General features: G+C 42.3%; 2 protein-coding genes across 7 annotated transcripts in view; one reads left to right on the top strand and one right to left on the bottom strand.

Moving 5' to 3' along the window:
• Positions 1–23833, top strand: part of LOC309608508 (uncharacterized protein) — a gene marked incomplete at its 5' end in the record, with an annotated part of 555765 nt that overhangs the window by 85871 nt on the left and 446061 nt on the right. The window lies entirely within an intron of this gene.
• EIF1B (eukaryotic translation initiation factor 1B) lies at positions 15556–18356 on the bottom strand. Its single transcript, XM_082348814.1, has 4 exons — positions 18057–18356; positions 16905–17068; positions 16587–16688; positions 15556–16214 (listed from the first exon to the last, which is right to left on the bottom strand). Exons 1-4 carry the CDS (start codon positions 18085–18087, stop codon positions 16170–16172), a joined length of 342 nt encoding a protein of 113 aa, XP_082204940.1. The 5' UTR covers positions 18088–18356; the 3' UTR covers positions 15556–16169.

Here is a 23833-nt window from a genome sequence, read left to right as displayed (position 1 = left end):
ACTTTATGAAGATTTGACTGTAGGGAGACAAGAGTGGAGGCTGGGAGATGGTTAGGAGGTTATTATCACTGTTCAGGTGGGAGATGATAGTGGCTTGGATCAGGGTGGCAGCAGTAGAGGTAGATAGAAGTAGTTGGATTGGGGATATCTGTTTTGTAAATAAGTTCATTTATACCATTTTTTAAAAATTAAATTCTACATGTGAGTGATATCATATGATATTTGTCTTTCTCTGTCTTTTACCTACTCTTAAAATTTATTTATCTCCTTGTTGTTTTCTTCAAGAGAGCTTAGAGTAAAATGGAAAACACCATAATATTAAGGGCAGGGAAAGAAATGAGAGTAAGAGACAGAGGATGAGAGAGAAGCAAGAACTAAGATTTATGCCTGAGAAAAGCTACAGCGATTAAACACTGTCAAATGCAAGCTCCCCAAATATCACCAACGCAACCTATTGATAAGACAATGCTAAATTGATTGCTCACCCTGGAAGGGAGAACACCAACACCACTGCAACAGAACTTTGGCTGTGTCTTCAAAGGGCAAAGGCAAAGCTGGATATTATTGAGAATTGAAAGTTTTATCAAAGCGGGTCTTTCAGTGTGATGCTTGATCAGGATTGGGTAAAGATCATGACTAGTGGTTTAAAATTGGTGGCAACAGCAAGGTAAGGACTTTGAGGTGAGGGATTCGAAGAATCTTAGGGAGTAAGCTGTTGATGCTTCCTATAGAGGCACTGATGCGTCTTTGGGGAGGGTCATGTAATGAACTTTCACATTATTTTCCTGAGCAGGAGTCTCCTGGCATGGCAGTTATACTAATGCATACAATGGAATAGTGAAGTCATGTTAAAGTAGACAGTAAGTTCTGTGTGTGTAGGAGGAAATGGGTGTGCGTTTGTTTCAGTTCCTCAACACAAAAACCAAGCCAGGCCATTTCTTATAGTAGTGCAGACCTCTAATCCCCAGCCCTGACCACAGTAGGACTGCTCACTCTGAGCTCCCAAGGCTTTGAGTTGGTTTGACCTCTCCTTAATGCTTGTAAAATTTTTGCAGTCAGTGAAGCTGCAGTTCCTAATGAGCAAAGTCAATTTAAATTGAAGAAAGCATAAGATTTGGACCAGTACTGCTCATTGTTTATCTGCAATGGATGTCCCAATGGACATAATTTTTGTCCATTACTGACAAATTAGATTTGGAGTTTTCAACTCCCGTTTTACTCTCTTACAAGCTTTCAGTTACACATGATTAATGGCTATAATTGTCCTGACTTTCCATTTTTAGGAAGCAAAGATTTCCTGGTAGATGTGGCACTCTCCAGCTACTGAGCACAATTTACAGTATTCAGCCTCATTCCCTTAAATTCGCTCACTACCCTGGGCATCGCTGAGAAAGACTCAGCTTACAATGTGGACTTAATTTTCTTATTATTTTCCCTAAAAGAATCACCAAGGTCCTACGAAAGGCTTAAAGATAGTTTTAATTCATCTCCCCATCTTATTATTAATATTTATATTATTTTGCTCTTTGGTCATATTATTTAACTAATTGAATAATTAAATAACTAATTGAATAAAAGCTGCTATCCAATGCATAGATAGGCATTACATTTTACATAATGAAAAAATGTAATCAACATCGTCCTCTCTGTAGTGGACACTGTTGGTGTCCCACCCAGATGCCTCCACAAGGCCAGTGGACCCAACCCCAGCAGCTGGGAGTGCTGGTGATTAATTATTCACAACTGCTCGCTTCAGAGAGTTGCTCTGGCAGACAGGAGCCATCTGCCCTGGAATATTACACCCCCCCAGTCCACCCAGGGCAGCCCACAGTCAATGAGTGACTGACATGGGGTATAAAAGGCCAGCCCTCTTGCCTCAGGCTGAGACTAATTCCACTGTACAATTCATGCTTCATCAGGGCAGGAGAAGCCTCTGGTCTGTAGTGTGATCAGCCTTGGCAGCCCCTAGGACCCCTTGTTCTCAGCAAATCTGCTGGGCTCCATGGTCACACCACCAGCAGCTCCCATCCACTCCTTGCCTTGAGCAACTCCCAACATGGCATCCACTAATTTGTTTCTGAACCTCAGAACTGTATTCTTGAAAAGGCGGTCAACAGAGGTGATGATGACAGTTTGAGGAAAAGAAATGTGAAGTTGCCAGAGGATGGTGACTAAGAATAACTCACTGGATGCTTTCACATTCTCTCATACACTACTGGTGGGAGGGTAAATTGACTCAATCTTTGCTTCCTGGTAAAATGATTATAGCCTTTGACCTAGATATTGCACTTCTTTAAATTTATTCTTAAGATATAGTTGATTAATTAGGCAAAGAATCAGCTATCTGGAGGCCCATTTCAGTGTTATTTATAATAACAAATAAATGCAGACAATCTGGAGCCCAAGAAAGGGGAATTATTATATATTCATGCAATGCAGCACTGTTTAGTTATCTAATCGTATCCTTTATTATCACTCATGGTTTCTGTGGACAGAGTGGAGATGGCTTATCTCTGCTCTGTGTTGTCTGGGGCCTCAGCTGGAGAACTTAAAGGCTGGAATGATCTGAAGGCTTGTTTGCTCTCATATTGGCAGACACTGATAATCAGCTAGAGACCCAACTGGGTGTGTCTGCTGGAACAATCACATGTGGCCTTTCCATGTAGCTTGGACTTCTCACCATGTGGTGGCTTGGTTCCAAGATTGAAAAGAAAGGAGAGCCAGGTAGAAGCCATACTGCCTTTTATGACCTGCTGTGGAAGTCACACGGCATCACCTGTGCCACATTCTACTTATTGTGATAGTTACAAAAGTCTGGCTGGGTTGAAAGGAAGGAAACAAAGATGCCACCTCTCGATGGAGGCATGTCAATGTCACATTGCAGGAGGAGCATGTGGGATGGGATTATAATATGCTGGTGCTAGCATCTATGGAAAATACAATGTGACTGTAACTAGTCATATCAATGTCTAATGGCATGGGAAAATGTTCATGATATACTATGAAGTTTAAAAAAATCAGATTACAAGACAATACGTACGGTATAATCCCACTTTGAAGGAAAACTGTATAGATGCAAAGTATTAACAGCGGCTTTCACCGGAAATGAGATGAATTTAAATGGATAACTGTATAATCACAATTTGTTCAAGTGTGTGTGTGTGTGTGTGTGTGTGTGTGTGTGTGTGTGTGTGTGTGTGTGTTGGTGTGGGGGCGTTTATGAAAGCATCTGTCTTCTTTGCCCATAGGCAGCTCCAGGGGATTCCTTTGGGAGTGTTCTCTTTGACCCCCTGAGTAGATCATTGGATTTAATAGTCAGGAAAAGCAATTTTTACTCAGTGATGCCTCTGGGTGTTCTGTGAGGCCCTGGCCTGAGTCCAGGTTACTTGGCGCTGATTTCCAGCAGCATGTGGCCCCAGGGACAAGGCATGAGTGAATTAAAGTTTAATTAAAGGTGAAACTCCACTGTAGATGGGGCTGCCTGTTTCCTCTTGGGTCGTTAGTGCAGGTGAGCATTCGAAAGGGCAGCACAAGGACTCCTGGTAACATTGAACCTCCCTCCCGGGCTTGTGTGTAATCAGTGCCCCTGGCAATTTTGTGGGACAACCTTTCTTTTTCTCTTGAAAAGGGGATAAAAAGATGTTGAAGGATATGGTAATGAAAACACAGAGAACCAGTGTGGGGAGAGTCTGGGGTAGCAAATGCAGAGTGGTTTCTCAGGTTAATAATCAAATTGGTCCCCAAGCTTTGCAGTCTCCCCATCCTGGGCCCCTCAAGCAGCCATTTTTAAAAGACCAGGTGGAAAAGGTTTCTTGGGGACAGACCTGACTCTCATGGGTGTCAAGGAGCACTTAGCCTGATGACCTGCTGTGGGTGTGGGCGTGGAGTGGAGGGGGTGCACTCAGTTCTGCGGCTTTGGATTTCCATCCAGAGCAGAGCCGGGGTGGACTGGTCCACGCTGCCCACACTCTCACAAACCACCTAAAGCCGACTGAATAAGAGGACCAATGGGAGGGGCTACTTACTTGGGAAACAAAATTAAGAAAGAAGTAAAGGCACTTTGATATGTACATGGAACCCTAGCAAGGAAGGTGCCACGGAGATGACTGTCCAAACCGCTGGGTGGTTGTTATAGCCACTGCCAAGCTGACCTAACTGCTCAGAGAGGTCACTGGACGATCAGAAAAAGCACCTTCTATCTAGGTCAAGTGTTGGCCTCATCACACCCTGGCTCTGGAACCTTCTGTGAGGCCCAGAAGCTCCTGGAGCCACAGTCTCCTCATCTGTGAAATGGGGCTTAGGTCACCTGCCTTACCTTGCCAGAGGTGCCAGTGAGATGGTGCCTGCCAGAGTTAGGCCTTATCCACTGCAAGATGGGAGTTTATCACAAGAACACAAGGAGACAGACTTTCATGGAAATTAGCAAAAGAAACCTTAGTTGTGCCAGGCCTTAGAAGTGACTGAAACTGGGTCCACGGAAGCTCCAGGGACCTCAGCAAATGGACTTGGCAGATCTTTGCAGTAACATGGTAACAATGCAAATAATAATAATCATAGTAATAGTGATAATAATAGAAATAAAGTTTAGCAAGCATTGACTCCGTAGAGCACATGCTCAGACCTTTATACACATCATCTCGTTTACTCATTTACTCCCCACCTCAACCCTGGGAGGCACTTTCACCTTCACTGTAGCCCTCCCCACTTAATGAGGCCTCATCATTCCAGCTTAGACAGAGCTTTGGCTTGCCCACTGCTCCTGCTCCCCTCAGGACCTCTAACATGCCTCCTTTCAGAAAGCCACAGTGCCTGCTACTCACTGCTTGATTATTTCCCAGTTTCACAACACAAACTTCTGAGAGCAGGAACATCCCCGGTCTGCAGGGACCTGTTGTTTATACAGTTTTAGAGACATTCTTTAAGAAAGGAAAAATAAAACATATGAATGCAAATCTGGGCTCAGGGACCTGGAGGAGGCCTCTTCAGGCCTCCTGAAGCTTCAGTGCATGTATTTTAGGGTGAGTCAGCCTCTGCTCTAGTCTAATAATGAGTTTTTTTGGTGGTTGGGGTGGAGGGTGACATTCCATGGGACCAAGCATGGCTGGTAAAAGTTGGTGCTTTTGAGCACAGCCTCTCTCTGCAGTGGTCTCCTCTCAACCACTCAGGGAAACCTGGTCTCAGGGGGAACCTGGCCATCTCTCCATCTCATGTGTCCCTCTGTTCTTCATTCAGAAGCTGGACTTGGGAGAAGGAAACTGGGGCCAGGAACTAAGAGCAAGACTCCCTGAAGACCTGCAGAGGGAGGTGCAGGCACGAGGTGCATAGTGACCAAGCAGTAATTTCGTGTGCTATATGTCCCTTGTTCCTTATGTACACGGCTCCCTCAGGGATCTCATGGGTATAAGAAATGGCTAGATCGACAAATGTGGGGTACTTATGGGGCTCATGGGCCCATGGCCAAATCACCTTCTTAAAACTGTCAAAAGGGCAGGAATAAAGACACAGACTTAGAGAATGGACTTGAGGACATGGGGAGGGGGAAGGGGTAAGCTGGGATGAAGTGAGAGAGTGGCATACATACACTACCAAATGTAAAATAGATAGGTAGTGGGAAGCAGCCATATAGCACAGGGAGATCAGCTTGGTACTTGGTGACCACCTAGAGGAGTGGGATAGGGAGGGTGGGAGGGGGACGCAAGAGGGAGGGGATATGGGGATATATGTATACATATAGCGGAATCACTTTGTTATACAGCAGAAACTAACACAACATTGTAAAGCAATTATACTCCAGTAAAGATGTTAAAAAGAGAAAAACAAAAAACTGTCAAAAGGGTCTTCCCTGGTGGTACAGTGGTAAAGAATCTGCCTTCCAATGCAGGGGACGCGGGTTCAATCCCTGGGGAATTAAGATCCCACATGCCCTGGGGCAACTAAGCCTGTGTGCCACAACTGCAGAGCCCAGGTGCCTCAACGAGAGCCTGAGTGCTGCAAACTACAGAGCCCACGTGCTCTGGAGCCTGCGTGCCACAACTAGAGAGGAGCCCACGCACCGCAACGAAGAGCCCGTGTGCCGCAACTAAGACCCGACGCAGCCATAAATAAATAAATAAACGATCAAAACCTTTCCATTGTTCCTAACACTCCCCTCTGATGATTTCCTTTAAAAAATACCTGAAGGTGGAAGATCTGAACATTTTAAGACCTTCGACATGCAATTTTGTTCAAATGAAATTCATTCAAGTTTCATTCCAGAAAGTTGTATTGATTTACACTTGCTCCAAGGAGGACACACACCCTCTCTCAGATACCATCAGTTCCACGTTCAGTCTCATTCTGGTGGAAAATCGTTCCCAACTAAAGACCTGAACTTTTCTAACCCTTGAAAGTGAGTTCCGGGAGGCCTGCTCCTCTGCAGTCCAAAGCAAGTCAGCCAGGCCATTGCGCCAAGGGAGGCATCTCCAGGGGATGGCTGAGCAGGCCACTCCGACATCACGACACAGGGCAGCAAATGCTTCTTCCTCCTGGGGTCCTGGACCTCTGGAATAAGTCCCCAGAGGGACATTTTTCTGCATTTTTTAAACCAAAGTTTTTATTATGTTTTTTTCTTGAGTGCCTGGAGCATTTGAGAGTTTAGCCAGTATCGTAGAACCTCTCCATCTCTTCTCACTTTTAGGCCTTTTCTCTAAAACAAACTCAAATGCAAGCAAACAAACTAGATGACTATGTAGGAAATATAAGGGCTGGCTTTAAACAGGTCAATAGCATTAGCTATTGGCCATATGCTGGTACTGCAGCTACTATTTTTTTTCAACTTAGTAAATTTACAAAAGATATCCCTGCCACACTCTAACAAAGAGAAGCAACAAAGAGAATTAGAAAGTGAAAAAGAAGCACTATCTTCAAAGAACTATGTTAACACCTGATATCTCCAAATACACTAGTTGAGGAGAGTGACAGACGCAGTGAAGATGATCCAGCTTGAGGAGGGTGCCATTGTATATATACATATCACTTCTTCTTTATCCATTCATCTATTGATGGACACTTAGGTTGCTTCCATATCTTGGCTGTAGTAAACTATGCTGCAGTGAACATAGGTATGCATATATCTTTTCAAATAGTGTTTTCATTTTCTTTGGATAAATACCCAGGAATGGAATTGCTGGATTGTATGGTAGCTCTATTTTTAATTTTCTGAGGAACCTCCGTACTGTTTTGCATAGTGGCTGCACCAATTTACATTCCCGCCAACAGTGTATGAGGGTTCCCTTTTCTCCACACCCTCTCCATTCTAACAGGTGTGAGGTGATATCTCATTGTAGTTTTGATTTGCATTTCCCTGATAATTAGTGATGTTGAACATCTTTGCATGTGCCTGTTGACCATCTCTATGCATTTGGAAAAATGTCTCGATCCTCTGCCCAGTTTAAATTGGATTGTTTGTTTGTTTTTGATATTAAGTTGTTAGAATTCTTAATATATTTTGGATATTAACCCTTTATTGGATATATGATTCGCAAATATCTTCTCTCATTCAGTAGGTTGCCTTTTGATTTTTTTAGATGGTTTTCTTTTCTGTGCAGAAGCTTTTTAGTTTAGTGTAGTCCCACTTGTTTATTTTTGCTTTTGTTGCCTTCAGTTTTGGGGACAGATCCAAAAATTCCACACCAAGACGAAAGTCAAAGAGCTTACCACCTATGTTTTCTTTTAGGATTTTTTATAATTTCAGGTCTTACATTTAATTCTTTAACTCATTTTAATTTAGTTTTGTGTATGATGTGCAAAAATGGTCTAGTTTGGGCTTCCCTGGTGGCGCAGTTGTTAAGAATCTGCCTGCCAATGCAGGGGACACGGGTTCGAGCCTTGGTCCGGGAAGATCCCACATGCCGTGAAGCAGCTAAGCCCGTGTGCCACAACTACTGAGTCTGTGCTCTAGAGCCCACAAGCCACAACTACTGAGCCTGCATGCCGCAACTACTGAGCCTGCGCACCAAGAGCCTGTGCTCTGCAACAAGAGAAGCCACCCCAACGAGAAGCCCACGCATTGCAACGAAGAGTAGCCCCCGCTCGACGCAACTAGAGAAAGCCTGTGCACAGCAACGAAGACACAACACAGCCAAAAATAAATAAATAAATAAATAAAATTTTTAAAAACTTTTAAAAAAGGTCTAGTTTCGTTCTTTTACTTGTAGCTCTCCAGTTTTCCCAACACCACTTATTGAAGAGACTGTCTTTCCCCCATTGTATATTCTTGCCTCCTTTGTCATTGACTGACTATATGTGTGGGAGTTTATTTCTGGGCTCTCTATTCTGTTCCCTTGATCGATGTGTCTGTATCTTACTGCTTTGATTAGTATAGCTTTGTAGTATAGTTTGAAATCAGGGATGATGATGCCTCCATTTTTGTTCTTCTTTCTCAGGATTGCTTTGGCTAATCAGTGTCTTTTGTGGTTCTATATAAATTATAGGATAATTTAGTCGAGTTCCTGAAAAATGCCATGGGTATTTTGATAGGGATTGCACTGAATCTGTAGATTGCTTTGGGTAGTATGGACATTTTAACAATATTAATTCTTCTGCTCCATGAGCACAGTATACCTTTCCATTTATTGTGTTATCTTCAATTTCTTTCATCAATGTCTTACAGTTTTCAGAGCATAGGTCTTTCACCTCCTTGGTTAAATTTATTTTCAGGTATTTTATTCTTTTTGACATGATTGTAAATGGGATTGTTTTCTTGATTTCACTTTCTGATAGTATGTTATTGGTATATAGAAATGTAACAGATTTCCATATATTAATTTTGTATTCTACAACATTTCTGAATTCACTTATTAGTTCTAATAGTTTTTTGGTGGCATCTTTAATGTTTTCTATATGTAGTATCATGTCATCTGCAAACAGTAGCAGTTTTACTTCTTCCTCTTCAATTTGGATGCCTTTTATTTGTTTATTTTTCTCTTGTCTGATTGCTGTGGGTAGGACTTCTAATACTATGTTGAACAGAAGTGGTAAGAGTGGGCATCCTTGTCTTGTTACTAATTCTAAAGGAAAAGATTTCAGCTTTTCACTGTTGAGTATGATGTTAGCTGTGGATTTGTCATGAACAACCTTTGTTGTGTTGAGGTGTGTTCCCTCTGTACTCACTTTGGTGAGAGTCTATTGGAGCCATTTTTCCAACAGCATTTGCTCACTTTGTGTCTCTGTGTCACAGTTTGGTAGTCCTCACAATATTTCAAACTTTTTCATTATTATTATATATGTTATGGTGATCTGTGATCAGTGATTGATGTTACTATTGGAAAAAGATTATGACTCACTGAAGGCTCAGGTGCTGGTTAACACTTTTTAGCAATGAAGTATTCTAAAATAAGGTATATACATAGTATTTTAGGCATAATACTATTGCACTCTTAATAGACTACAGTATAGTGTAGGTATAACTTTTCTGCGTATTGGAAAACCAAAAAATTCATGGTACTCTCTTTTTTTAAATATTTGTTAAGATTCTAGCGTTTATTTTTTAACTTTATTGAAGTATAGTTGATTTACAATGTTGTGTTAATTACTACTGTACAGCAAAATGATTCAGTTATACATATATATTCTTTTTTATATTCTTTTCCATTATGGTTTATCACAGGATATTGAATATAGTTCCCTGTGCTTTACAGTAGGACCTTGTTGTTTATCCATCCTATATATAATAGTTTACATCTGCTAATCCCAAACTCCCACTCCATTCCTCCTCCACCTCCCCTCCCTCTTGACAACCACAAGTCTGTTCTCTATGTCTGTGAGTCTGTTTCTGTTTCAGAGATATGTTCATTTGTGTCATATTTTAGATTCCACATATAAGTGATATCATATGGTGTTTGTTTTTCTCTTTCTGACTTCACTTGGTATGATAATCTAGGTCCATCCACATTGCTGCAGATGGCATTATTTCATTCTTTTTTATGGCTGAGTAATATTCCATTGTATATATATACCACATCTTCTTTATCTATTCATTTGCTGATGGACATTTACATTGTTTCCATGTCTTGGCTATTGTAAATAATGCTGCTATGAACATAGGGGTGCATGTATCTTTTTGAATTACAGTTTCGTCTGGATATAGCCCAGGAGTGGGATTGCTGGATCATATGTCAACTCTATTTTTAGTTCTTTCAGGAACCTCCATACTGTTTTTCATAGTGGCTGCATGGTGGTACTCTCTTAATTACAATATTCACTTTATTGTAGTGGGCTGGAAAGAACCACAATATCTCCGAGGTATGCCTGTATTTGAAAGATGGGAAATATTAGGGGATATTTCTATGTGATGAAAAGGATTCAGTAGGGAGGAAGAAATTGATGATTCAGAAAAAGGAGGGTAATTACAGTGATAATTCATGGAGAAGAGGGGACCGTACTCAGGATACAAATTGAGGGGTTGGTTTTAATGGGAGCAAGTACCCTTCATCCATTATAAGCAGGAAAGAAGACAGTATGAACAGTTGCCCTAGATGAGAAGATTTAGAGATGGAAAAATGAAGCAATTTCAAATATGTCAACGATGGATGAGGCAAAGCCTTCAGCTGTGTAAGATGGAGGATGGGGGTGAAGGGAGAGGGAAAAGAACGACTGTTTTCCTTCAGCAGCCATCAGCTGTCCTGTGCAGGTATTGAGCCAGTGGTTGAGTTTAACAAGGGTTGCGGTTTTGACAAATGAGTATAAAGGAAGGAGGCAAGATCAAAGGAGATGAGGGTATTTGCAAGGAGGTAATTATGATGGTAAACCAAGGAAGCTGTGCTGGGTCATGAAGTCTTTGAGAACTGCATGAGCCGATATATGTAAGTTATTCAGAACTCTGTGTTACAAATGTTAAAAAGAGGTTAGTCATTTTTACTTTTATTGCAAGGGAAGTGAGAAAATGAGGGACAATGCTTGGTAAAAATGTGGAAGGGTCAAAGGATTTATTGTTAGAGATAATACATTTTCTGATGTAATACCTCCCAATATCTCCCTGGGGGGATTCCCTGGTCAGATGCCCATCTTGTGATGCTGTCCGTGATTCATGTAGAATCAAATCCCTAAAGTACAATTCCCAGGTTACCACTGAGCTTCCATTAGGCTTCCCTCACTTGTGAAGGTGAGATCTGCCAGAGGCTCTCCAAGTGAGTATATTACTAATGATTAATCTGCCAAGTGAGTCCTGTTCTGGGTTGTTTAGGCCTAACGCAGTGGCATCATTGTGGACGTTAGGTCTTTAAGGGAGTCCAGTCACTGCTTTTCCCAGGCAAAAGTTGCTAATGTTCAAGTGACCCTTTAAGTGGGTGTGACTCCAGTAGCCAAAAAGGCACACTTACCTGTGTATTGGTCTAAGACAGAGGTTTAAATTGAGAGCACTATGCATTTATGGTGTGTGTGTGTGTGTGTAAAACTCCAGATTGTGTTCCTCAACAGGTGACAATTTAGCAGGAGCCTTGATTGTTTTCTAGCTTAATCATCCATTCTCTGGAGGCCATAAACAGATGTCTCTATTTACACTTGAATTAAATTCCTTCTAATAACACTGTGCTGGATAGTAGGTGAGATGGCTTTACACATCCACAGGGCAAGACCATGAAAGCATTTTCTTCTCTCTCCCAGGTAAAAGCAAACTGCAATAGATTTCTATGGATTGCAATAATAAGGCATTGGCTAGACCAATTTCTGCATAACATTTGAGGGATGACAAAATTAAACCTGTCAGCTGGTGCTTTAATGATGCCTGCAACAACCTAAACCTCCTGTAATTTACTGACAACTGCCAAGAGCAATCAAGTTTTTAAAATGGCCACAAGGGGGTGTTAAAGGACTACATACCTGCTCTAATCATCCCCTCCCTCTTTCCACCCTTTCTAGTCCTTACTTCAAGAATCATCCCCTATATACCCTATGTTGTTTCATTTCAACAATCTTAGTTTATCGAGTAGGTTGCTACTGGTTCTCATAGTTTAATCTGAATATCAGGCTTATGTTTCCTGAGTTTTTAGCAAGTTAATGGCAATTAGGCACTCAGTGTGGATGTTTGTGACCAGGGAGTAGTTGGGACTTTTTCCTACTTCAAGGAAGTATACTGCTCTCTAAATCCTTGGTGATGTTTTCCCCATGGAATTTGTCATGATCGACATGGATTAAAGTACTTTCTGATTTTATCTCTGCTCTCCTTTATGTTGTTCCTTGCCCAGTGACTGAGGAGATGGGCCTGGGGTCCTGATAATGGACGAAAGACACATGGAGACAAACCTGGGGGTTACAGCTAGTTTCCTTCTGGACCATTCTGTAGGCTTAGAGACCCTTCAGGATAGAGCAGAGGGCTGCAGCAGTAGCTCAGCTTGGGGGTCAAGATCACTTAGATTCCCAGCAGGGGATTTTAGCTTTGAACTTTAGTCCCCTTTGTGCATTGAATGAATGGTGCTTATCTCTATGTAATTGCTTTCTGCATGAAAAGTAGTCTGCAGGTTGTTCACTGGTTTGAGATGAAGGCACAACGATTCAGATCATGCCCTCAGTTCATGGGCAGATCTATTGTTTCTCCTGCTAGGTTCAAAATCAGACTTACGAGCTAACAGGTGAGCCACCCACCTCACACTGGCACCCTCACTGCCAATGCTGAGTTTAAATTGCCCTTTAAGTTCCCCATATAGGCCAGAGAATCCCCACAGGCCGCATGTCATCTGACACAATGCCTGGATTAGGAACATCCAAGGACAGCTTGGTATTCCCTCCTCTACTGGCAGTAGTTCCACCCTGAATGGTTTTCCAGGAGTGAAGAAATACAGCCATTCCTCTGGTTTATGACTTTTCTTTTCCAAGCTTCCACTATCCAGATGAAAAGGGAGTTAAAGGCCCGCATAACCTTGCGAAAGGAGCTGTCAATGCTGAAGGCGCCTTACATGGTTTTGTTCCTGCTTAATTCTGGCTGATTCACTTGGCCCCTTGATCCCAGACAAGCACAATGTTGCCTGGCTATCGCCTGCCTGTCAAGCAAGGGCAGCTGGTTGCTGTCCACTGCAAGTGAGAATTCTTTGTTTTTAGATACGGCAGGGCCACGCCTGCCTCATTTCCTTCCCACATGGAATTCTGGCTTGGTGTGGGAAACCTCACAGGCCCAGTGGAACAAGTTTGTGTGGGCAATCTAATGAGCTTGATTTTTCCTGAGTTCTAACTGCCCATTCCTTTAGCTGGAGCCCAGCTGGTGACAGGAGGCACACAGAAGTCTGTTACCATTCTGTTTGTCTCAAGTTATTTTGGTTAACTGCATCCTGATTGGGACTAGAACTATTCCTTCCATAAGATCAGAGCTGCCCCCTTTCTAGGGTGGTTCAGAGAACAGCTCTTACTTGAGTTCCTAAACAGGAAGAACAGGCTGCACCCCCAGGCTTTCCTCTGCCTTGTGTGGGGCCTAGATCTCGTGGGGACAAGATTGAGGGCACAGGACATCGTTGCTATAGCAGCAGTTTACTCGGCTGTGCCTCAGCCAACCAAAGGTCGGTTTCCTACTGGCTTCACCAAGGCCTCAGCTGAACCTAGAGGTCTAGGGACAATCTACTAGTCCTCTACTCGGTAGTTTTCGTTTCACACTGTCAAAGTACAGACCACTAAAAAAACTGCAGATCACAATCTCCCCACACAGGAGACACAAGGAGATACCGTTTGGCTGGTTATTTTAACTGCATTTGTAGGGCATATTCTCCCTCCTGTTACACAATGCCATCTAGTCCTTTTTGCAGACAAGTGTTGCAGTCCCTGAAGTGGACAAGAGCATTGAGCTATGTCCTTAGGTATCTCTGAGGCTCCCAGACAGCTTTCCCACATGAGGGGATTTGACTTTGACTGGTTTGAGTAAAATTGCAGAAATCTGTAGCTATTTCCATTGCACTGCTCAAAGACAAGGGTGCACGATACTGTTCTCGCTCCAAGGATGGGGACTGCCCTACAGGTGACAAGTCCAATCAGGTATCTGGGGCTCACAGGTTGAGGGATCAGAAAGAGGTGCTCCTCACAAAATCCAGAGTGAAGTATTACTCAAGGCTTTTGATCCCATCTAGTAGGAGTGGCCTGACACATGAAGTGATGGCCAAGAGCTTATCTGTGGGGGCCAAGAGGAGGGGCCTTTTTCTTTCCATCTAACGAGGTTTCCCTTGTCCTGTCCACCTTCTTGTTCAATCAGTCTCAACAGACAGTTCTTTTCTGGGCATTACCTCAGATCTTCATAGATGAAGGAACACCTGAATGTGCGTGTTAGTGTAAATTTCTGCTTTATCATTTTCATAACGATTTCCACAGCACCTCTCAATGTGAGGTGGAATCATTACAAAATGTTACAGGTAGAAAAGTGAGGATTTCTCAATTAAGCTGGAAAATTCTCCCACGCCGCTTGATCTTCTTGGTCATGTTATACTGTTTTCCAGAAATCAGCTTACCAAATTTGGCACTATATTCTGGTGTACTCACTTCTCAATATTCCCAGTCTTTCTTGATTAGAGGTACGATGGGGTGAGAATGTAACAAAACCTATTACTTAAGTATCCTTCAGAGGTAAACTCTGTGGGGGCTGATTTTGTTTTTCCAAAAGCAGCACCATCAAAACAGGAGGAAAGGTTAAGCTGGTACAGAATGCAGTGACATTTTTCATGCCATTATCCCACTGCATTAAGCTAAAAAGCACACATCTATACAATAGTTCCCTTCTTATCCGAGATTTCACTTTCTGCAGTTTCAGTTACCCATGGTCCAAAACAAAATTAGATGGAAAATTCTAGGGATAAACAATTCATAGGTTTTATATTGGGCACTATTCTGGGTAGCGTGAGGAGATGGAATCTTGCACCATTCTGCTCCATCTGGGCGAGACATGATTCATCCCTTTCTCCAGCGTATCCACACTGTATATGCTATCTGCCGCTTAGTATAGGAAAAAACATAATATATATAGGGTTTGATACTATCTGCAGTTTCAGACATCCATTGGGGGTCTTGGAATGTATCCCCTTTGGATAAAGAGATGACTACTGTAGATGTATTTCTCTGCCTTGGCTAAATGGTTTTAATGATACAGCTTGTGTAACTGAGCAAATAATCACAGCTCAATAAAAAGCAGAAGTCTGGAACTGAAGAGGATGAGCTGCAGAAATCTTGTAATTAAGAACTACGAATTCTCTTATTTCTCACCCTACCCCCAACCCCCATGCACCACTGCCCTTGGCTCTTACTTCCTCTGGTGAATACCAAACTGTGACTTAGTGAAAGAACATGGCTTTTCTGGCTGGAAGCCCTTGGCTGGCACCCCAACTCTGTCACTTTCTAGCACTCTAGGGAAGTTAACCCTAACCCCAATGCCTTCCATCTGTAGAACAGTGGTACCACCCACCCACCCACACTTGCAGGGCATTGCCTGTGACTAAATTTATTTTACGTCAGGAACCTACTTTACTGTCTGGCACTTAGGGATAGACTTGTGTTAGCACCCCACTAACATAACCAATAAAAATAAATAAAATAATTCTCTGTGCTAATACGTAAGTTTAAACTATGCTTCATTTTCTTTTCAAAAATTTAACAGTACATCCGGCAAATTCTTGGCTCTGAGTTTATACTGTTTCTACTCATTTTTAAGTAAAGAACAAAATTACACATATAACAAAGGTTCTCCTCTAACTCGTCGCAGCATCTGAAATCAACTGGAAAGAATACACAGAATGAGACAATTATGAAAGACAAACTATGTGTATATTACTTGCTTAGATTTGGGAGCCTAACTGCTCACAAAAGGATTCATAGGTTTTTTTTTTTATTGTTAAGCTGCAACATACATGGTTTAATACAACAAAAAAATTTAATCAAGTGAAAAGTAATAAACTGAACAATAAACAAATAAACACTCAAAAAAAATATTTTCCATTGGAAACATGTTAAGATGAATACGGGGTTTCATTACCATCTTACTGCAATTTTCTTATGTGTTACTAGTCTACATACCCCATGTTTTCTGTAATCATGCAGATGTGAATGAAAGTTTGAATGATTAAATAAATGAAAAGTCCGTTTACTGCAGAGAATCATTTCACAAGGCAGCCAAACTTGGTTTAGAGAACAAAATTATTCAAGAAATTCTCCACGTATTTAGGTTCATTTTAGAATCCATGAACCTTAAGCTGTTCCTCCTTGACAATGCCAACCTGCAAAATAAAATTTAATTTAGCAGAATCACTCTGAGTAACACATAAATTCATTCCTAAGAAGACAGAGCAGTCATTAAAAAGAATCATTGTTAATAGGTGACTGCAACACTGTATTTGTGGCATAAACTGTTAATAACAAAAATTCAACAAATATTTGAATATCTTGACATTCCACAAAACATCCTAAATGGACACAGGAATGATCAGGTCATTCTAATGACAAAATAAACTGGTACTCCTGCCCAAGTAAGTACAACTAATGCGCTCCATCCACATGATTTTTTACTAAGTAGGTAATAATTCACATGGCCCTTAAATACAATTTTAGAAGCAATCTCAAGGTTGTACATAAAGCACCCAGTCACTCACCTCCAAGAGAAACTGGCAAATGTTTTTTCTTTGGTCACCTTGAAGCTGAATAACCTCTCCGTATTCAGGATGTTCAATCACAGTACCATTACAGGCAAATTTCTGGAGAAGTAGATTCAGCATAACTGAGTCAAATACAATGATATTTTATTTTCACCCTAAGATTATCTGGATGTTAATTAAGAGTATGAACACAGTTTTCTTGGGTCCAATCATTTTCACCCACACTGACGGTCAAGTAAAAGGTGTGAACCGTAATCCTATTTAGAGGTGTGTGTCAGTAACTGTAGTTTAATCTCTTCTTCCTAATACCTTTACCTTTTTGAAAGCTTTCACAAGTTTCTTCTTGTCATAATCATCTGCAATGCCCTGAACAGTAGTCAGTGTCTTTCTGCCGTTCCGTTGCTGGATTCTTATATGAATGTAATCCTCAGTCCCTGCCGGGAGTAAGTCGTCACCCTTAGTTGCATCAGCAAAGGGGTCTGCAAAGGGATACAAAAAAATCCAAAGCAGGGAAATATCTTTTAGTCAGTAATTTCCAGATACAGCTACGCTACAATCTAGAAACTCAGCAAAGAAGGTTCTAGTGCTTCTGCTTTCTTTCTGCAGGTGGGGATGTGGGGGAGTACTGATAAGGGCAGGGTATTAATAAAACCTACAAGGTACTTTAACAAAAAGAGATTTTAAACAGGTATGTCCACTGATACCTGAACAGAAAAACGTTGTTACAGATGTTATCGTTGAACATAATCCTCTAATGAGAGAAAAGAGATTTTAAGACCTTAATTTTAGAGCCACTATAAAAATGTGCGTCATCTCGATTACATTCTGATGACAACAGAAACATTCACAGATGCCACCCCAATCATTTAACCCTAACTCTGCCTCGAAAAAAGATACATATATGTATACCAAGAGTAATTTTACCTATTATTACGGAAGTAGAGAAGACTGGCCCACTGCCCTGTAACAGATCAGAGGCCTGATCCGCAGCATCTTTTACTAAATGCGCCCGAGAGCAGCCACGAGCAGCCACGAACAGCCCCGACCGCTAATGGACGCCGATGCCCCAGCCCGAGCCAGCGTCCCCCTGGCGATCAGTGGGCAGGTCTGGGGGCGGAACAGGGTCGCAGAGGTGGCAGGGGGCAGAAGCGAGCGGCAGGAAGGTCCAGGAGCGGGCAGGGGGCGGCACGAGGCCCGCGGCCGGGGCTCCGGGGGCCGTCCTCGGAGAGGGGGTCGCCAGGGGCCCGGTCGCCATCTTCCGGGGACCGAGACAAAGCACCACTCGGGGTGCGGGGAGGGCGGCCGAGGGCCTTTCCGGGCCGGGGTGCGGGCAGGGCGGCCGAGGGCCTTTCCGGGCCGGGGTCCGGCGAGCGGCCCCGGCGAGGGCGGGCAGCGGCGGCCTCCCGGCCGAGAGGCGCGCAGGAGACGTGGGGAGACGGGAGGGGCGGCGGGGCGACCCGCTCTTACCGAAAGATTGGAGGTTCTGGATAGTGGACATGCGATACTAGTGTGAGGCCGGTGAGGGGATAAAATTCCTGCGGGGCCCGCCCGGATCACCGTGTCAGGAGGCGGTAGTGGCGAGAAAACGGAAATAAATAAGGAGACGCTTCGCCCCGGGGTTGGGAAGCGGCTGGATCGGCGGCGGAAGCCGGGAGGAGGCAGGAAGAGGCGAAGGAGGAGGCGGAGGAAGAGGCGGCAGCGACGGATGCGAGGACGCGAAAGAAGAGGCGGCGCTGCGGCTTCTCCGACAAAATGGCCGACGGAGACTATTTAGCCGCGCCCGCCGCCCCTCCCACGTGACCCTCCCGCGCTTGGCGCCCTGGGACTTGTAGTTTTCACGAGGCAAGAGAGCCCGGAAAACCTGGAGCGGGCGGGCTTCCGGGACCTCAATTCCCGTCAGGGAGTGCGCCCCCCAGCGGCGGGCGGCGGGGCCGGGAAGGGTCCAGAGGGCTGCAGAGCCATCTGGCTAGAGCTCGCGGGTCTAGAGCTGTACTCCCCGCGCTCTCTCAGGCTCTCCCTTGACTCGCCTTCTCTCGCGGTACAGTGGCAGCAAGGAGTGTTCGGTGCTGGGGGGGGGGGGGGGGTGATAATCTCCATCAGTCACCCTCGAGGCCTTGGGTAATGTAAGTGAAATCGGGGTACAGGAGCAGAACAAGGTCCCTAATCCCGGCTTTCGGCTTGATGGCTGCCCCTCAGCACCTCCCCTCTTCACCTCCCGCCTTGTCCGGTTGCAGGAACCCTGTTAGTCCCTACCAAGGGTCGAGGTGGGAGCCTCCTGCCCAGGATTGGGCTGCCCTCCGATTCCCTAGCGCGGTGGTTCTCAAACTCTAACGTGCATCTCCCCTAGGGCTTAATAAAATACAGACTGATAGACCCCAGAGCTTCTGTTTCAGGACGTCTGGGGTGTGGCCCGAGAATTTGCAAATCTAACAAGTTGCCCAGAGATGCTGACGAACACACCAGAAAATCAGCCCATCAACTTAAATACAGAACCTTGAACAGAAAGGTTAATTGACAGAAGGTTGATTGATACCAGAACAGTAATATCTTCCTATCAAGCTAAACACAGGAGAACAAACCTACGACTATGGGAATGGGCTCATCCAGGCAGGTGCTTAATTGTCAAACTTGGTTCGCGTTCTGGAAGCAAAGAGATAGACTAAAAGTTCGGGATTCTTAACCTTGTTTTGTGCCATGGCAGTCTTGTGAAGCCTATGGACCCCTTCTCAGAATAATGCCTTAAGTGCATGAAATAAAACATGTAGGATTACAAAGGAAACCTATTATACTGAAATTAAAAACCGTACATTGATAACATAGTATTGCTTCTTTACTAATGCATTAATTAACAAGATCTAGCAGCAGGTCTCACAAAGCCTGGAATTTCAAAAAGGTGATAAAAGATATTTTGAGATGTCTGTAGCATCAGAAGTGTAATATGAAAATATCTGTGACTTCTATGGGTGCAAAGTTACAGATCCTTCAGGTACTACTGGGATGTTGCCAGCATTCATAATGGAGGAAAGGCTAAATTTGGGTTAGAGGTTAGTGAAAATGTAGGTGGAGTCTTTTTTCCCATCCAATTTTAGGAATCCCCCCACCCCCGCCATTTTAGCCATGGACCAAGGATCTGCAGACTCCAGGTTAGGAATACCAGGATTTAATAATCTTTAGTGATTAACTATGGTGATAGGTACCATTTATTGAGTGCATACTATTTGCCTGTTGTAAGCTTTATACACAGTATTGTTAATCTTCATAGCCATTCTATGATGTAGTTATTATTCTGTTTATACTCATGTAGAAATGGAGGCTTTCATGGGTTAAATAATTTCCCTAAAAAAATCAAATTTTCAGCTCTCAGGAATTTAACTACATTTTTGGTCTTTTAGTCCTGATTTAAATGAATAACACTTTTATTATCCAAACTAAAGTGTAAAGTGTTAGAGCTGGTTCTAAAACAAGGAGAAACAAACATTTTTTGTTGTTCATTTGTTGATTACACCTACAGTGGTTTTCTGGTCTTGTACCTGTATCAGCATGCTTTAAAGTAATTTTTTTTAAATGTTTTTCTACATCGTCTTTTGTTTTTTTGTTTTTTAAATTTTTATTTATTTATTTATTTATGGCTGTGTTGGGTCATCGTTTCTGTGCGAGGGCTTTCTCTAGTTGCGGCGAGCGGGGGCCACTCTTCATCGCGGTGCGCGGGCCTCTCGCTATCGCGGCATCTCTTGTTGCGGAGCACAGGCTTCAGACGCGCAGGCTCAGTAATTGTGGCTCACGGGCCTAGTTGCTCCGCGGCATGTGGGATCTTCCCAAACCAGGGCTTGAACCCGTGTCCCCTGCATTGGCAGGCAGATTCTCAACCACTGCGCCACCAGGGAAGCGCTAAAGTAATTTTTAATACTACTCTAGATGAAGTTCAGAATAAACAAAATGCATCTCTATTTCTGTTTTCCTTCTTTGTTACTAGACGCCCCAAACCATTTTATATTATGTTATTTCTTAGAAGGAGCCAAGGGTGGTCCAGTCAAGAAAAAAAATAACAACTGAACATAGACAAGTTAAAAAAGATCCAGAAGTCTTTGGGTTTCCATGGTCATTACCCCTGTCAGGAGAGCTCATACTTTCTTAGACCTAGTGTTTGCATCAGAAACCCCCAGGAGCTCAGAAATCTTCGATCAAAGCCAACTATGAATACAGGTCGGATACGTTGTAATTATAATCTGGAAAACTCTTCTGACCCTGGTCACCATTCATAGCCTTTGTGTTTAGACCTGACCATTGAACACTTGTAGTGTAGCTGGTCCAAATTGTGATGTACTCTCACTATAAAGTACACACTGACCTTTGGAAGACTTAAATTTTCTCAATTTCACCTGCTTTTTTTTACTTCTTAAAATGTGGCTCCTAGAAAATTCAATGTTACATATGGCTCACATACCATTTCTATTGACAGCACTGGTTTAGAGTGAAAGGATTTGACCTATATGTAAAGTTATAAAAGGAACAAATTAAAACACTTAAAATCTAGTATTTTTAGTTCTAAATGGTACCAGCCTAGTTTAAGGTGATTATTTCCTGCCTTATTTCCGAAGGGAGTTTAGATCACTTGCAGAGAACAGTAGTATTCACTAAAGGAATCAGGGAAGATTAAAAAAAAAAAAAAAAAAAAAATTTAGGGGCTTCCCTGGTGGCGCAGTGGTTGAGAATCTGCCTGCCAATGCAGGGGACACGGGTTCGAGCCCTGGTCTGGGAAGATTCCTCATGCCTCGGAGCGACTAGGCCCGTGAGCCACAATTGTTGAGCCTGCGCGTCTGGAGCCTGTGCTCCGCAACAAGAGAGACCGCGATAGTGAGAGGCCCGCGCACCGCGATGAAGAGTGGCCCCCACTTGCCATAACTAGAGAAAGCCCTCGCACAGAAACGAAGACCCAACACAGCCAAAAATAGATAAATAACTAAATTAATTAAATTAAAAAAAAATTTTCCTGGGGTTAAAACTCATCAATCTACTAAGGTTTAAAAAAAAATAAAAAGTTAGAATATTTGAGAAATAAAAGCCCCCAAAGCTAGAGATAGACCCCAGATCCGGCTTTTAACTTCCAAACGGTAAGACAAAGAGAAAATCAGCTAGGAAGTCCATGTGTCTACAGGATGAAAACATACTAGTTGTGCAGGAGGAATGACTTTGCCTGGCCCAGAGCCACAGGAGGTGTTTTTCTTGGGCTCTCCTAAAGGGGACACTGTGATGTAGTGGACAGTGTCCCCAGCGGTTTGCCTACCGTGAAGGACAATGGTGGGTTTTATGCAGTTGTTTCTTATATCAGCCAGTCATGAAGACATGCTAACAGGTGAGGACCTCGGGTCCTCATCCATCCAGAGGTTGCTGGTTGCGGCGGCCTTGTGATGGTGTGCTGCTCAGGTTTCCTGCTTCAGTGAGCATAACTGACTCTCTGCCCCAGCTGCTGCACTCTGAATTCAACATCGCTGAGGTCACGCCTCCCGCCAGCTGCTCCTGGTGACGCAACAAGGATCCTAATGCAGGCCAATTCTTGAGAGATGTGGGACTCCTCATCTAGAAGGACCTAGATCTAGTGTCTAGGTCAGAAAAAGTCACTTAAAAATCTCAACTTATTATCGTGAACACTTGATTGTTATATTAGCAATGTGTGATATAAATGAAATGCTTGAAAACGTTATAAGTTAAGAAGGACTTAATTCTTTTATTTATCACTGAAAATAGCAGAATTGTGTTAGAGCAAAACTCATTATTATGAGTATTTGCAAAGGCCAAAAGTAAAATCATGTTTCTAGAAACCTACTTAACCTGCAGTGGGAACTTTAATGATAGATCATTAAACTTAATAATCAAGGGTTACACTATCATTAAAGAGAAGGGAACAGTAATTGGCTCAAGGTGGCTAACTTGGTATCTTCACTATTAAAATATCCCTAATAATGTCAGAAAAGATATATTTTGGGGAAGACTAAATCCAGCACTAAACAACAAGGATGTGCTATCAATGGATCAGACATTTCTTTCCTCCTAAAGGAAAAAAAAAACCTCAGAAATCAGCTGATGGAGGAAACTGCATGCTTAAACACTAGCAACACTGGATTATTAAAGATTATGAAATATCTTTAAAATCCTGAGATTATGAACCTGAAATCCTGTATTTAGGCAAAATAAAGGCATTTTCAAAATGTTTAAAAACCCAGAAAGTTTACTTCCATGGACAATATTGATGATATACTCCAGAAAAATTAAAAACCCAAGGAAGAGAAAGACATGGGATAAAAGAATATAGGTGCATAAAGAAATCAGTAAAAATGATGGTTATGTCCAAATCATATTGGTATGTAAGGAGGGTGAAATATTTTATGGGTTATTTCTAGAAGAATAGAAATTTCATGCATTTTTCAATCCAACATAAGACAGGAAAAGGTATAAAAGAGCAACAAGAAATCATAGACTAAATTTAAAACATTAAGTCATAATAAAGATGTAAAAAGTACATAATTATCAGTAAACACAGGTGTGAATGTTATATTTTTCTATTAAAAGGTAACCTCTTTAGTTTCGATGAAAAATGGTCACAAAACTATATAGCAGCTATTTATGACACATTTAAGGTCAAATGACAAACACTGAGAAAGTTATTGTAAGCAACTGCTAGTTGAAAAGTAGGGTAGGTATAACAAAATTATTAGGAAAAATGAATTCAAGAAGAATTACATTAAGCAGGACAAAGAAGAATAGTTCATTTGGATCAAAGTTATATTGGACCAAGAATGTGAATCACAAACTTTTATATTCCTTACAACTCGGCAAAACGTATATAAGGCAGAAAAGGAAAAGAAAAATATGGAGAAATTGAGAAGTTTGCAGTCATAATGGAATACAGTAACATGTTTGTTTCAGAAACAGACATGTAAGGTAAACAAAAATTAAGTAAAGATATAGATATTTTTAATAATATAATTAATATGTTTGGTGCAATAGATACATGTAAAACTTTGTACCCAATGCAAAGCATACAAATTTTCAAACACCCAGGACACCCAAATGTCCATAAACTGATGAATTAATAAGCAACATTTGGTATATCCATACAATGGAATATATTCAGCCATAAAAGGAATGATACATGCTACAACATGGATGAACTTTGAAAACATTATGCTAAATGAAAGAAGCCTGTCACAAAAGACCACATACTGTATGATCCCTCTTAGGTGAAT

This window comes from Balaenoptera borealis (assembly GCF_965194805.1).
Source record: "Balaenoptera borealis genome assembly, chromosome: 12".
NCBI classification, from domain to species: Eukaryota; Metazoa; Chordata; class Mammalia; order Artiodactyla; family Balaenopteridae; genus Balaenoptera; species Balaenoptera borealis.
Note: the sequence above shows the minus strand (reverse complement) of the source record. Positions and strands in the feature narration are given on the sequence as shown.

Bases quoted from the DNA above. Each gene is read 5' to 3' on its own strand.
- EIF1B (XM_082348814.1), bottom strand. From the start codon at position 18,087: ATGTCCACTATCCAGAACCTCCAATCTTTCG. The intron at 17,069-18,056 runs GTAAGAGCGGGT...ATCCCTTTGCAG, and splicing joins CCAGAACCTCCAATCTTTCG to ACCCCTTTGCTGATGCAACT. The intron at 16,215-16,586 runs GTGAGTGACTGG...TTTATTTTGCAG, and splicing joins TTTGCCAGTTTCTCTTGGAG to GTTGGCATTGTCAAGGAGGA.